At 48.3% G+C, this 16,606-nt stretch overlaps 1 protein-coding gene across 3 annotated transcripts in view; it reads left to right on the forward strand.

The window, feature by feature from the left end:
• Window positions 1-16,606, forward strand: part of TTLL7 (tubulin tyrosine ligase like 7) — a 434,278-nt gene that overhangs the window by 352,384 nt on the left and 65,288 nt on the right. For all 3 annotated transcript variants that reach the window (XM_063938974.1, XM_063938973.1, XM_063938975.1), the window contains 3 exons: window positions 7,528-7,802; window positions 8,780-8,917; window positions 14,668-14,748. In XM_063938974.1, the coding sequence (XP_063795044.1) occupies window positions 7,528-7,802; window positions 8,780-8,917; window positions 14,668-14,748 (494 nt within the window). The remainder of the gene's footprint in view (window positions 1-7,527; window positions 7,803-8,779; window positions 8,918-14,667; window positions 14,749-16,606) is intronic.

The raw sequence follows: 16,606 nt of genomic DNA on the forward strand, positions 1-16,606 counted from the left end.
AGGCACCTCAGGTAAACAATGGAGATGGATGGATACTAGTATACAATTATGGATGGACTGCCGAGTGCCGACACAGAGGTAGCTACAGCCGTGGACTACCGTACTGTGTCTGCTGCTAATATAGACTGGTTGATAATGAGATGTAGTATGTATAAAGAAGAAAGAAAAAAAAACCACGGGTAGGTGGTATACAATTATGGATGGACTGCCGAGTGCCGACACAGAGGTAGCTACAGCCGTGGACTACCGTACTGTGTCTGCTGCTAATATAGACTGGATGATAATGAGATGTAGTATGTATAAAGAAGAAAGAAAAAAAAACCCACGGGTAGGTGGTATACAATTATGGATGGACTGCCGAGTGCCGACACAGAGGTAGCTACAGCCGTGGACTACCGTACTGTGTCTGCTGCTAATATAGACTGGATGATAATGAGATGTAGTATGTATAAAGAAGAAAGAAAAAAAAAACCACGGGTAGGTGGTATACAATTATGGATGGACTGCCGAGTGCCGACACAGAGATAGCTACAGCCGTGGACTACCGTACTGTGTCTGCTGCTAATATAGACTGGTTGATAATGAGATGTAGTATGTATAAAGAAGAAAGAAAAAAAAAACCACGGGTAGGTGGTATACAATTATGGATGGACTGCCGAGTGCCGACACAGAAGTAGCTACAGCCGTGGACTACCGTACTGTGTCTGCTGCTAATATAGACTGGTTGATAATGAGATGTAGTATGTATAAAGAAGAAAAAAAAAAAAACCACGGGTAGGTGGTATACAATTATGGATGGACTGCCGAGTGCCGACACAGAGATAGCTACAGCCGTGGACTACCGTACTGTACTGTGTCTGCTGCTAATATAGACTGGATGATAATGAGATGTAGTATGTATAAAGAAGAAAGAAAAAAAAAACCACGGGTAGGTGGTATACAATTATGGATGGACTGCCGAGTGCCGACACAGAGGTAGCTACAGCCGTGAACTACCGTACTGTGTCTGCTGCTAGTATAGACTGGATGATAAATAATGATATAAAAAATATATATATATCACTACTGCAGCCGGACAGGTATATATTATATAATGACGGACCTGCTGGACACTGTCTGTCAGCAGAATGAGTTTTTTATAGAATAAAAAAACACCACACAAGTCACACGACGAGTGTTTAACTTTTTCAGGCAGACAATCACAATATACTGGTGGTCAGTGTGGTCAGGTCACTGGTCAGTCACACTGGCAGTGGCACTCTGGCAGCAAAAGTGTGCACTGTTTAATATGTACTCCTGGCTCCTGCTATAACCTATAACTGCTCCCCAGTCTCCCCCACAATTAAGCTGTGTGAGCACAGTCAGATATTATACATAGATGATGCAGCACACTGGGCTGAGCACAGATATGGTATGTGACTGAGTCACTGTGTATCGTTTTTTTCAGGCAGAGAACGGATTATATTAAATAATAATAAAACTGCACTGGTGGTCTCACTGGTCAGTCACTAGTATAACTAACTAACTACTATCAGCAAAATTCTGCACTCTCTGAGTACTCCTCCTAAGCTCCAGTAAATGAAGTGTCTCACTCTCACTCTCCTATCTATTTCTAAACGGAGAGGACGCCAGCCACGTCCTCTCCCTATCAATCTCAATGCACGTGTGAAAATGGCGGCGACGCGCGGCTCCTTATATAGAATCCGAGTCTCGCGATAGAATCCGAGCCTCGCGAGAATCCGACAGCGTGATGATGACGTTCGGGCGCGCTCGGGTTAACCGAGCAAGGCGGGAAGATCCGAGTCGCTAGGACCCGTGTAAAAAAACATGAAGTTCGGGCGGGTTCGGATTCAGAGGAACCGAACCCGCTCATCTCTAGTAATAACCTCTGCATTGTACAGACTGTGACTATCTGTGTGTGCATTGATAGCTGAGTGTTGTCCATTTCGTGTCTTTCACTCAACTTGCTATCCCTATATTCTATAACCTGAGGGGGCTTGGTGCGTCAGGTTTTATCTAATACAGGATTTTCACAAAGATATACTGTATTACGTATTTTTCTCTGTGATTTAGTCGCCATATCTCTCCTTTATCTCTGCTGGTGCTGACTACACTGCGCAGGGGTTTGGATTTAGGGATATAGTGCTGCTAATAATTGTACTGTGTTACCTGATACTGCAAGTTATATCATGTCTCCTTCTGAGGGTAACGGTTCTGGGGCGGAACACACTGCCGGTGTTGCTGAAGCCGCAGATACCTATGAGGGGAATATAGCAGCTGTGGGCTCTGGTTCTGGGGGCTCCTTGCCCCCCAGTGGGACTGTGGCAACGGAGGCACATAATGACCCGCCGTGGGACGCTTTTTCCACGCTTCTGCATACGCTAGTTCATAAACTAACACCCCCTATGGGACCCCCAATTGCGGTACAACCGTATATGGTCCCTGCAGCTAACTCGCCGTGGGCGGACGATTTATCTGCTCAGTTAAAGAAGTTGAACCAGTCCCTGACTACTAAAAAGTCTGACCATCGCTCGCCTAAGTCCAAGGGGTCCTCTAAGCGAGCGCTTGTCTCCTCACAATCCACTGCTGTCACTGACACCTCATCTGATGAAGACAGTACATACACTGACCCCACAGGTTCTGACTCAGATACTGCTGATGGGGAGGGTAGTTCACATGTGGATGTTCCTGATCTTTTGGAGGCTATTAAGTTACTTTTACAGATTACGGATGATCCCGAGCCATCCGTCCCTCCTAAGAAACCAGATAGGTTCAAGCGTCAGAAGGTGGTTAAGCAAGTTTTACCTCACTCTGATCACCTAGTGGATATACGTCGGGAACCCTGGGAAAACCCGGGTACGAAGTTTGTGCCTCACAAGAAGATGCTGGTTCGCTATCCCCTCGCGCCAGAGCTGTCTAAGAATTGGGAAACGCCTCCTCCAGTGGACTCACATGTGGCTAGGATGGTGGTCTCCTCAGCTCTACCTGTCACTACCGTCACGTCTCTAAAAGAGCATACAGATAAACGTGTGGAGGGTTGTCTGAAAGCGATTTACACCCTCACGGGTACTGCACAAAGGCCCACTATTGCAGCTACATGGGCTGCAGAGGCTATTGAAGCATGGGCCTTGGAGTTAGAAGCTGAAATCTCCTCTGACCATGCTAGACAATGCTTGTCATATATTGTCACAGCTTCTCGTTATATTAAAGAGGCGGCTTCGGATGCCGGTATCCTAGCAGCCAAGGCCTCTACTACGTCAGTCCTGGCTCGCCGGATATTGTGGCTGAGATCCTGTTTTGTGGATCTAGACTCTAGAAAAACCCTGGAGGTACTCCATTTCAAGGGAGATATTCTGTTTGGGAAGGACTTAAATAAAATTGTGGCTGACTTGGCTACTGCCAAAACTGCCTGTCTGCCAAGTACCGCTCCTTCTGTGTCGAAGGCTAAAGGTGCGTCCTTTCGCCCCTTTCGTCCTTTAGGTAAAGCAAAAGGTCAGGTGTACAACAAGCAGGCCCGCACTTCCAAACCTGGTAAGCCGAAGCCAAAAAGAGCCTGGGCGGCCCATCAGCCAGCTTCCAAGGACGATAAGCCTGCCGCATGACGGGGCGGGCCTCCCCCTGGGGAATCCCAGGGTGGGGGGCCGGCTTCTAGGGTATACCCAGGAATGGTTGAAAACCACTTCAGATGCCTGGGTACAGGAAGTCGTCACTCGAGGTTACGCCATAGCCTTCAAAAACCGACCCCCTCATCGATTTTGCCAGACAGACGTCCCGTCGGACCAGACAAAGGCAAACACTCTGCATTCGGTGGTACAGACCCTCCTGGATACAGGAGTCGTAGTACAGGTGCCTCTTGCTCAGAGGGGCCGGGGGTACTATTCTCCGCTGTTTCTAGTCCCGAAACCGAATGGGTCCTCCCGGCCCATTCTCAGCCTCAAGGCATTGAACAGGTTTGTGAAGGTTTCCAAGTTCCGTATGGAAACCCTTCGCTCTATAGTTCTAGCCTTGGAACCTGGGGACTACATGGTCTCCCTGGACATACAGGATGCTTACCTGCATATTCCTATAGCAGCGTCACATCAGCAATACCTGATGTTTGCTATTGGCAACCTCCATTACCAGTTTCGGGCGTTTCCTTTTGGTTTAACAACGGCTCCGCGAGTCTTCACCAAAGTAATGGCTGTGATGACGGTGGTACTCCGCCGTCAAGGGGTCAGGATACTGCCGTATCTGGACGACTTGTTAATCCTGCCAAATTCCCCAGAACTTCTCCTACGTCATCTGGATATGACGGTCCGGTTTCTACAAGCCCACGGGTGGCTCATCAACTGGAAGAAATCCTCCCTAATCCTGGCTCAGAGCATGGTGCATCTGGGGGTGCTATTGGACACTCACAACCAGAGGTTGTTCTTGTGTCAGGAGAAGGTCCTGAAGCTTCAGGACAGGATTCGTTGCTTCCTTTCTCGTCCGCAAGTGTCGATACATTCGGCGTTGCAGGTGCTGGGCCTCATGGTGTCAGCATTCGACATGGTGGAGTATGCTCAATTCCATTCTCGCCCCCTCCAGAGGCTGATTCTAGCCAAGTGGGATGGCCTGCCTCACCAGATCAGGTCTCAAATGATCTCATTGACTCCGGAGGTCCGTCTGTCGCTGCTCTGGTGGCTCCAGGACCAACAACTGTGCAGGGGCCGTCCCTTAGATGCCAGTCTAAGAGGTTGGGGCGCGGTGCTGGAGCAACACTCCCTTCAGGGTCGGTGGACCAAGGAGGAATCTCTCCTCTCGATTAATATTCTGGAATTGCGGGCGGTCTTCAATGCATTGAACCTGGCCCAGCATTTAGTTCAGAACCGTCCTGTTCAAGTACAGTCGGATAACGCCACCACAGTGGCTTACATAAATCATCAAGGCGGCACTCGAAGCCGTTTGGCAATGAAGGAAGTCTCACGGATTCTACATTGGGCGGAACGCCATCTATCGGCCATATCGGCAATATTCATTCCGGGAGTCCTGAATTGGGAAGCAGACTTTTTCAGTCGTCAGGACGTGCATGCCGGCGAGTGGGGCCTCCATCCAGAAGTGTTTCAACTCCTAGTGGAAAAGTGGGGTCTTCCAGATGTAGATCTGATGGCGTCTCGACACAATCACAAGGTTCCGGTCTTCGGAGCAAGGACAAGGGATCCTCAAGCAGCATTCGTGGATGCACTGGCGGTGCCGTGGAGGTTTCGACTGCCGTACGTGTTCCCACCGGTGTCACTCCTGCCCAGGGTAATTCGGAAGTTCAAGCAAGAAAAAGGAAATATGCTTCTCATAGCTCCAGCGTGGCCCAGACGGCACTGGTTCTCAGACCTGCAGGGCCTATCGTTAGAGCGTCCAATTCTACTTCCACAACGCCCAGACCTCCTCGTTCAGGGCCCCTGTGTCTACCAGGACCTAGCCCGTCTGTCTTTGACGGCGTGGCTCTTGAAGCTTCCGTCTTGAGGGCTAATGGTTTTTTTGAAGAGGTCATTAAAACTATGTTGCGGGCCCGTAAACCGGCTTCTGCCCGGATTTACCATAGGGTCTGGCATTCCTACTTTGTTTGGTGCGCATCTAACAATTATGACGCTTCCAAGTTTAGTACTGCCAAACTTTTGGCTTTTCTGCAACAGGGCCTGGATTTAGGCCTGCGTCTGGTCTCCCTCAAGGTTCATATTTCTGCCTTGCCGGTGTGGTTTCAGAGAAAAATTGCGACTTTCACTCAGGGTGTGTTGCGTATCCAACCTCCCTATGTCCCGCCTGTGGCTCCTTGGGATTTGTCGGTGGTTTTGGAGGCGTTGCAGGAGCCTCCGTTTGAACCCCTTGGTTCAGCTGATCTTAAGTGGCTTTCCCTTAAGGTGGTGTTCTTGCTGGCTATTGCCTCTGCTAGAAGAGTGTCGGATTTGGGGGCCCTTTCCTGTAGTTCCCCATATCTGATTTTTCACCGTGACCGGGCGGTACTTAGGACTCATCCCGGTTATTTACCGTAGGTGGTGTCCTCGTTCCACCTTAATCAGGAGATTGTGGTTCCGGCCTTTGTCTCTCCTGATTTGTCTCCCAAAGACTGGTCTTTGGATGTGGTACGGGCTCTCCGTATCTATGTGAAGAGAACTGCTTCTGTTAGGAAATCTGATTCTCTATACTGTTTGGGTTTCATAAACGGGGCTGGCCTGCTCACAAGCAGACCCTGGCCAGGTGGATTAGAATGGTGATTGCACATGCTTATGTGAAAGCTGGTTTGTCAGCTCCTGCTCACATTACGGCCCATTCTACTCGGTCTGTTGGACCTTCTTGGGCGGCCCAACGTGGTGCGACCCTTGACCAATTGTGCAAGGCGGCTACGTGGTCCTCAGTGAACACGTTCATAAGGTTCTATGCCTTCGATACTGCCGCTTCCCAGGATGCTTCCTTTGGACGCCGGGTTCTTGTGCCCGCTACAGTGCGTCCCCTCCCATAAGGAACTGCTTTAGGACATCCCCATTGTCCATCCTTGTGGAGCCCAGTGTACCCCGCAGCAGAAAACGAGTTTTATGGTAAGAACTTACCGTTGCTAAAACTCTTTCTGTGAGGTACACTGGGCTCCACAAGGCGCCCACCCTGACGCACTTAGCTTCTTCGGGTTGGTATGGCATTAGCCGCTGACACTTCTCTTGTCGTGAGAGTGTGGTGTATGTGGCTACTAACCGTTGTCGTCTCTTTTCCTGCTACTGCATTGGGCTGGTTAACTAAAAACTGAGCTCCTGTGCAGGGAGGCGGGGTTATAGAGGAGGCGGCGCTGTGCATTCTGGGAACAGTCAAAGCTTTGAGCCTGTTGGTGCCTCGGATCAAGATCCTACTCTACACCCCATTGTCCATCCTTGTGTAGCCCAGTGTACCTCGCAGAAAGAGTTTTAACAACGGTAAGTTCTTACCATAAAACTCGTTATTTGCGGCTAATCCCTGCTAATGGGTGTTTTCCAGAGATTGAGCCGCAAATATTCAATGATAAACGGGCCCCATAGACTCTCAGTGGGCGTCTCAGCCCTGCACAGTCAGACGCAGGATTGTTCACCAGGGAAGAGCTGATATTAGCATCAAGTCACAGACGGGTCTACAGCAAAAGTCGCTGAAGTTGTCGCTGCAGCCTGTGACTCACAATCGGGCCCGTTGTGTGTTTTGTGTTGTGATATCTGTTTTCAGATTCATTAGAGGTGATTGTGCAGCAACGTTTGTGAGAAGTAGGAAAATGACCGTGATACAGGGAAAAGTCGCCACAGGGCAGGTTCTGCTACTTAGCAAACACGCAACAGGCTCTGATCCCCTTCCATATTAGAATGACGCATAAACTGTTCCCACCAGCCGTAACGCTGCTCAACTAACATCGGAGGCGGCGAGGATTCTGTACGAACGTGAAGCTTTTCCACTAAATGCTGTGCAGGGTTCAGGGCTCGGTGCGCCGTGCATAAAAAGGAAAAGTTTTGGGGACGTCTGTGATAACCGGGAATAACACTGTTTTCCTTTGCACTTGTGCAGGTAGAATTCATTGTAAGCCTCCCATTAAGACGCGGCCATTTTCCTATTCATCTCCGTCATCGTCCACTCCGATAAGGCGCTCTGTGAGCTGCCCACGCTCCATAACTGCGCTCAACACCCAGTCTCCGCACAGCGAGCAGCGACCGCTCTCATCGAAAGTTTCTGCACAAGTCTCCAGGCCGTCCTCAGGAAACAGGACCAACTCGCTGAATCGCAGCTTCTCATCGCACAGAGTGCCGCACACCGGGACATGCGGCAGTATGTACCCGAGGCAGGTGAGTGATTGTCAGCTCCGCGTTTATCACAGTAGAGGCAGAGGTCAGACCTCCGGGAGGCTTCCTGCACAGGGTGGATTAATAGGTGAGAGAGATGGGGAATGCTTATTGTCAGGGGCGCAGCGCCAAACTGAATAAATACACCCCTTACAGCTCCGCAGAGAGCAGCGCGATAAACACGGAGAATAATACGTAGGAGGTGTAGTTACTATCAGGCTACATTCTCATCTGTATAAAGCACTGACTCCTATCTGCAGTCATCACAGATAACTGATGTACATATTACATTGTATTCCTCATTGCTTTAATAAGGTAATGGTGCTGCCTGTACTGTACAGCAAGTGACCCGTACATTATACGCTGAAAATAAGATTGTAGACCTGTAATCAGAGTTGTTTTATCTCTGTGGCGTACGTGTCCCTCCCATACTCAGCACACATATTCCGCAGCGCTGTATTTGACCATTCACATCAGTCCCTGCCCCAGTGGAGCTTACAATCTATATTCCCTACCACACGTACTCACTAGGGTTAATTTTGTTGGGAGCCAATTAACCTACCAGTATATTTTTGGATTGTGGGAGGAAACCGGAGTACTCGGAGGAAACCCATGCAAGTACGGGGAGAACATACAAACTCCACACAGTTTGAGCCATGGTGGGAATGGAACCCATGACATCAGTGCTGTGAGGTGGTAATGCTAACCATTACAGCTGCCCGTACTTCTTTATGTGCCTGTGGCATTTCTGTAGCACGTAGGTAAGTCTCGGCCGGGCAGCGTCTGCAGTGGCGACTCCACAGAGATAACTTCTCTTTTTATAGCTGCGGTGAGTGCAGTTGTGTCTAGCGGAGAGAGTTCTGAAGCCAAAGCGGCTCCTTTGTTATCCTGTCAGTGTTCGGTCCCTGTTACTTCTCTGCTCGCGCCTTTGATATTCTTTCTTTATGCAGCGATCTCTGACTGTTAATCTTTGTCTTTAGAATGAGACTGCCTTACATCACCTAACAAATGACCAGGAAGAGGAGCTGACACGGCAGACTTTACTCGTCCTCCAAGACATGAGAATCCGATTTCCAGGGAAAGTGGATGAAGATGAAACATACGCTATTATAGAGGAAGTAAGTGCGCGGCACCGCGCTGCATCACGCAGCTCTCCGTTCTACAGCGTCATATGTCTCTGCGCCCTATGGCGTTTCGGTTGTGTGCAATGGGCTTTCTCTGGTATGGGATGAGGGTGTAAAAGAGACTACACAGAGGAGACTCTCTTTCTATTTGAAACTGTATGTATATGTGTATACTGCCTGCGATGATGTAATCACAGGCAATATACCCACTACACTATGGAAAGTTAACAGAGGCACAGTGTATACACATAAATTAATGTTTTTCCTGCAATCCATGTTATGCAAATATTTCCCAAATTATTTATTTTTTGATGCATAAAATATTGGCTATTCATCTTACTTCTGCACCTCCTTGAAAGTAGCGTAGATTCCCGTCTTGCGTGATAAAGAAACAAAAAGTATTTTTGGAGAATATACAGAAAAAAAAAAAAAAAACAAGGCGTGACTTCACTAAATAGTGCAGAAAGACCACGAACAGTGCAGCTGGAATGTGACAATCCACAGAAGACCTAATATAATAGGGGGTAATTCAGATCTGGTCGCAGCAGCAAATTTGTTAGCAGTTGGGCAAAACCATGTGCACTGCAGGGGAGGCAGATGTAACATGTGCAGAGAGAGTTCGATTTGGGTGGGGTGTGTTCAAACTGAAATCTAAATTGCAGTGTAGAAATAAAGCAGCCAGTATTTACCCTGCACAGAAACAAAATACCCACCCAAATCTAACTCTCTCTGCACATGTTACATCTGCAACCCTGCAGTGCACATGTGTCGTAATTCAGACCTGATCCCTCGCTAGCGTTGTTTGCAGCGCTGTGATCAGGTCAGAACTGCGCATGCGTATGCACCGCAATGCGCAGGCGCGTCATACAGGTACAAAGGTGATCGTTGCTGTGCGATGGGTTTTACAAAGGATCCACACGCACAGTCGATCACAAGGAGATTGACAGGAAGAAGGCGTTTATGGGTGTCAACTGACCGTTTTCTGGGAGTGGTTGAAAAAATGCAGGCGTGTCCAAGCGTTTGCAGGGCGGGTGTCTGACGTCAATTTCGGACAAGAACAGGCTGAAGTGGTCGCAGCGGCTGAGTAAGTTCTGGGCAACTCAGAAACTGCACAAAGTTTTTTTTTGTACCGCTCGGCTGCACATGCGATCGCACACTTGCACAGCTAAAATACACTCCCCTTTGGGCGGCGACTATGCGAACGCAGGACTGCAGGTTTTGTCCAACAAATTTGCTGCTACGATCAGGTCTGAATTACCCCCATAGGCTCAGCACAGGGATTAAAAAATAGTCTGCAGCAAAAGGGTTAAATGATCTGGAAGGTCCCAGTACAGGAATTGTGTCCCTGTGGCGTGTCTATATGGCCGTACTGTGCAGAGCTGTGGAACATCTTTTCTCTAGGTATCAGTTTTGATTGTTAGTCTTCGAAAAAAATAAAAGTAATCTTAAAAAGAAGCATTTGATAAAATGATCGGTGATAAAAAAAATAAAGATGTGTTAAATAAACTGAAGCCGGCGTGTTGCAGGCATCACTGGTGTCTGCCGGGATGGTGAGAGTGGACGGCTGGCTGTTCCGTTATCTCTCCTGTGCGCAGTGGGATTGGAGGAGGCGTATAGGGATGAATGCCATTGTGTTGTCTAGGGGGCATTTTGATTTTCCTGTAAAAGGCTGAATACACACTCCTGCTGTGTCTACTCTGCTCGGAAAATCTGGGACCTTCATAATTAAGTTCAAATGAAGCAAATGAACATTCTACTCAAAACAAAACACTTTTAATGAGACTTTTGTTTGCGTGTAATCTGTGCAGTTGTTGCAGAACATCCTGGCAATGCACAGTGACAATCCAGCCGGATCTTTTCTCTTAGTTCTGACCCTGTAACAGCGGAATATTGCCCAGCTGTTACAGGTCTGACATGCTGCAAGGAAAGATTTATGTTCCTATTTTTACAACCTTTGGATGCTCTTCAGGGAAAGCTCTCAGTGGGCACCAAACATTTCTACTACTGTGATCAAATAACTTACCAAACGGAAACAGCAAAAGTATTTTCTTAGTTTACAGCTGTGGTGGAAATGGACCTTGGAGAGCGTTTACATCGGAGGTAACGTTTACTCAATACCAATGTTTCCCAGGCTGAAAAATCATCAGCGGCACAGTCCAAAAGCCGTCATGACTGAAATACGCTCCGGCTGCAGGGACCAGTGACGCAGTGCGCGCTGCCTCTGCCATTAAACATTGGAACACTGGGAATTTCCTACAGAAAAAGTAGCCCATAAAATAGCAATAGTGATCAACAGTGCTAAAGGCCGACAGTTCCTCATCAGATGGATGACACGGGCTATATGTGTGTCATAGCATGGTGCTACCCCACTGCATGTTTGTCATAGCATCACGCTACCCCACTGCATTTATGTCATAGCATCACGCTACCCCACTGCATGTATGTCATAGCATCACGCTACCCCACTGCATGTATGTCATAGCATCACGCTACCCCACTGTCTGTACATGTGTCATAGCATCACGCTACCCCACTGCCTGCACATGTGTCATAGCATCACGCTACCCCACTGTCTGCACATGTGTCATAGCATCACGCTACCCCACTGTCTGCACATGTGTCATAGCATCACGCTACCCCACTGTCTGCACATGTGTCATAGCATCACGCTACCCCACTGTCTGCACATGTGTCATAGCATCACGCTACCCCACTGTCTGCACATGTGTCATAGCATCACGCTACCCCACTGTCTGCACATGTGTCATAGCATCACGCTACCCCACTGTCTGCACATGTGTCATAGCATCACGCTACCCCACTGTCTGCACATGTGTCATAGCATCATGCTACCCCACTGTCTGCACATGTGTCATAGCATCACGCTACCCCACTGTCTGCACATGTGTCATAGCATGGCGCTTCCCCACTGTCTGTACATATGTCATAGCATCACGCTACCCCACTGTCTGCACATGTGTCATAGCATCACGCTACCCCACTGTCTGCACATGTGTCATAGCATGGCGCTACCCCACTGTCTGTACATGTGTCATAGCATCACGCTACCCCACTGTCTGCACATGTGTCATAGCATGGCGCTACCCCTCTGTCTGTACATGTGTCATAGCATCACGCTACCCCACTGTCTGCACATGTGTCATAGCATCACGCTACCCCACTGTCTGCACATGTGTCATAGCATGGCGCTACCCCACTGTCTGTACATGTGTCATAGCATCACGCTACCCCACTGTTTGCACATGTGTCATAGCATCACGCTACCCCACTGCCTGCACATGTGTCATAGCATCACGCTACCCCACTGTCTGTACATGTGTCATAGCATGGCGCTACCCCACTGTCTGCACATGTGTCATAGCATCACGCTACCCCACTGTCTGCACATGTATCATAGCATCACGCTACCCCACTGTCTGTACATGTCATAGCATCTCGCTACCCCACTGTCTGTACTTGTGTCATAGCATCACGCTACCCCACTGTCTGCACATGTGTCATAGCATCACGCTACCCCACTGTCTGCACATGTGTCATAGCATCTCGCTACCCCACTGTCTGCACATGTGTCATAGCATCACGCTTCCCCACTGTCTGTACATGTGTCATAGCATCACGCTACCCCACTGTCTGTACATGTGTCATAGCATCACGCTACCCCACTGTCTGCACATGTGTCATAGCATCACGCTACCCCACTGTCTGCACATGTGTCATAGCATCACGCTACCCCACTGTCTGTACATGTGTCATAGCATCACGCTACCTCACTGTCTGCACATGTGTCTTAGCATGGTGCTACCCCACTGTCTGCACATGTGTCATAGCATCACGCTACCTCACTGTCTGCACATGTGTCATAGCATCACGCTACCCCACTGTCTGCATGTATAGCCTTGCATGTATTACCCCACTGCCTGCATGAATATCTTTGCATGGTAATACCCCACTGTCTGCACATGTCATAGCATCACGCTACCCCACTGTCTGCACATGTGTCATAGCATCACGCTACCCCACTGTCTGCACATGTGTCATAGCATCACGCTACCTCACTGTGTGCACGTGTGTCATAGCATCACGCTACCTCACTGTCTGCACGTGTGTCATAGCATGGCGCTACCCCACTGTCTGCACATGTGTCATAGCATCACGCTACCTCACTGTCTGCACGTGTGTCATAGCATCACGCTACCTCACTGTCTGCACGTGTGTCATAGCATCACGCTACCCCACTGTCTGCATGTATAGCCTTGCATGGTAATACCCCACTGTCTGCATGTATAGCCTTGCATGTATTACCCCACTGTCTGCATGTATATCCTTGCATGTATTACCCCACTGTCTGCATGTATATCCTTGCATGTATTACCCCACTGCCTGCATGTATATCCTAGCATGTATTACCCCACTGCCTGCATGTATATCCTTGCATGTATTACCCCACTGCCTGCATGTATATCCTTGCATGTATTACCCCACTGTCTGCATGTATATCTTTGCATGTATTACCCCACTGCCTGCATGTATATCCTTGCATGTATTACCCCACTGCCTGCATGTATATCCTTGCATGTATTACCCCACTGCCTGCATGTATATCCTTGCATGTATATCCTTGCATGTATTACCCCACTGTCTGCATGTATATCCTTGCATGTATTACCCCACTGCCTGCATGTATATCCTTGCATGTATTACCCCACTGCCTGCATGTATATCCTTGCATGTATTACCCCACTGCCTGCATGTATATCCTAGCATGTATTACCCCACTGCCTGCATGTATATCCTTGCATGTATTACCCCACTGTCTACACATGTGTCTTTGCATGGATAGACATAAATACTCCTATTTGCAGACACATTAATAACATTCTTACCTACATTTACTTATTTAGAACCTACAAACAAATGGATGTACAGAGAGCGTGATGAGCCAAACTCATCATAAATTCACCAGAAAACCCAAACCACAAGTTTCTTCTAGTAACGCTATAAATCCTGATGTACAGTAATAAGTTATCAGCGTCAGGATGTCCGCCAGCCACAGCGAATAATATGCCGGCTGCGAGATCGCTGCAATCGCTTTATTTGTAAAGGTGACATATGTACAACATGGGGCGGAGCTGTCGGTGCATAGCCCGGGTATGTCCGCATTGCACATGCTCAGAAGATGGCCGCATGTCGGCACAGCAATGCTAACTCCTACGCATTTTCACTGCGTCTCTACTTATAACCAGGGAGGCAGAAAGGGGGCGGGAGGGGCATCGCGCAAATGCGTCTCATTCATCTCTTGTACACACTGTATGGCAGCTGCAAATACACAATGATGACAATGACTAGTAGCACAGCGCGTGCATATGCTGCACACTCTATATATGTGTAACTATACACCTTGTATCCATGTGTTTGGGTAATATACACCTGATGTGTGTGGCGCAGCCCCCGTCAGTTGCGCAGTACGGTCCTTCCCTCTGCAGAGGTCGCACAGTGAATAATGTATTTGTCCTGCTCTTTGTGCGGCGTTGCTGTTTCATTCAGTGTAGTCATACTGTAGTAACACACAGGGACACAACTATACAAGGCCATGTTTATTTGTTCCTATAAACAGTTGATTAAATAGGGGTGAGGGCAGGTAAACAGTATGCAGTTGCCGCTCGGACCCAATTCCCTGGCGGCAGCCATCTTTGTTATTTATGTCTCTGACTTCTGTCTTACAGATAATGGATAATTGGAGATATCACAAACCCAAGGTGGCATCATACTGGTTGATAAAACTGGATTCAGTAAAGCAGAGAAAGGTGAGACCGTCTGTCTGCTATGAGAAGTGTTAGCACGCCGTAAATGACAATCAGTAACTCGCACATAGCGTCGGCGGCCATTTTGTAAATCCGTGTGAATGGATCAGTTACATAGGATCTAGTGGAGTCATTGCGGCAGCATGTGAAAATATTGGTTCTGCCCACATTATGGCTGCCGTCACTGCATACCTCACAGAGCGCCGCAGTGATGTCACTAGTTCCTAGTAATGACTTGGGCTGTACTCATCTGAATATTGGCCCTCATTCCGAGTTGTTCGCTCGCTAGCTGCTTTTAGCAGCATTGCACACGCTCTGCCGCCGCCCTCTGGGTGTGTATCTTAGCTTAGCAGAATTGCGAACGAATGATTAGCAGAATTGCTACTAAATAATTCTTTGTAGATTCTGTGTAGCTCCAGACCTACTCCTACACTGCGATCACCTGAGTCCGTTTAGTTCCTGGTTTGACGTCACAAACACGCCCTGCGTTCGGCCAGCCACTCCCCCGTTTCTCCAGCCACTCCTGCGTTTTTTCCTGGCACGCCTGCGGTTTTTAGCACACTCCCTGAAAACGCAGAGTTGCCGCCCAGAAACACCCCTTTCCTGTCAATCATACTACGAACACTCGAGCGACTGAAAAACGTCGCTCGAGCTTGTGTAAAACTACAAAGTTTTGTTTGAAAGTACTTAGCGCATGCGCGCTGCGTACCATGCGCATGCGCAGAATTGCCGCTTTTTCACTTGATCGCTGTGCTGCGAAAAACGGCAGCGAACGATCAACTCGGAATGCGGGCCATTGTGTCATCTCAGAAAATGGCCATCCCATGTCATTGAGGGAAAGAACATTTCAGTTTCACACAAGGTTTTTTCTGTGTATGTCAGGAGATTGCTAAATACATTCTCTGGAACATATGGCCGGCATGGCGTGTGACGTGTTTACATGCATGTTATGTATTATACAGAGGAAATGTGAGGTAGCTAGGTGGTACATACGGCCGGCATGGCGTGTATCGTGTTTACATGCATGTTATGTATTATACCGAGGAAATGTGAGGTAGCTAGGTGGTACATACGGCCGGCATGGCGTGTATCGTGTTTACATGCATGTTATGTATTATACCGAGGAAATGTGAGGTAGCTAGGTGGTACATACGGCCGGCATGGCGTGTAACGTGTTTACATGCATGTTATGTATTATACAGAGGAAATGTGAGGTAGCTAGGTGGTACATACGGCCGGCATGGCGTGTAACGTGTTTACATGCATGTTATGTATTATACAGAGGAAATGTGAGGTAGCTAGGTGGTACATACGGCCGGCATGGCGTGTAACGTGTTTACATGCATGTTATGTATTATACAGAGGGAATGTGAGGTAGCTAGGTGGCACATACGGCCGGCATGGCGTGTATCGTGTTTACATGCATGTTATGTATTATACAGAGGGAATGTGAGGTAACTAGGTGGTACATACGTCCAGCATGGCGTGTATCGTGTTTACATGCATGTTATGTATTATACAGAGGGAATGTGAGGTAGCTAGATGGTACATATACGGCCAGCATGGCGTGTATCGTGTTTACATGCATGTTATGTATTATACAGAGGGAATGTGAGGTAACTAGGTGGTACATACGGCCAGCATGGCGTGTATCGTGTTAACATGCATGTTATGTATTATACAGATGGAATGTGAGGTAGCTAGGTGGTACATACGGCCGGCATGGCGTGTAACGTGTTTACATGCATGTTATTTATTATACAGAGGGAATGTGAGGTAGCTAGGTGGCACATACGGCCGGCATGGCGTGTATCGTGTTTACATGCATGTTATGTATTATACAGAGGGAATGTGAGGTAGC

Source organism: Pseudophryne corroboree, chromosome 9 (assembly GCF_028390025.1).
Source record: "Pseudophryne corroboree isolate aPseCor3 chromosome 9, aPseCor3.hap2, whole genome shotgun sequence".
NCBI lineage: Eukaryota > Metazoa > Chordata > Amphibia > Anura > Myobatrachidae > Pseudophryne > Pseudophryne corroboree.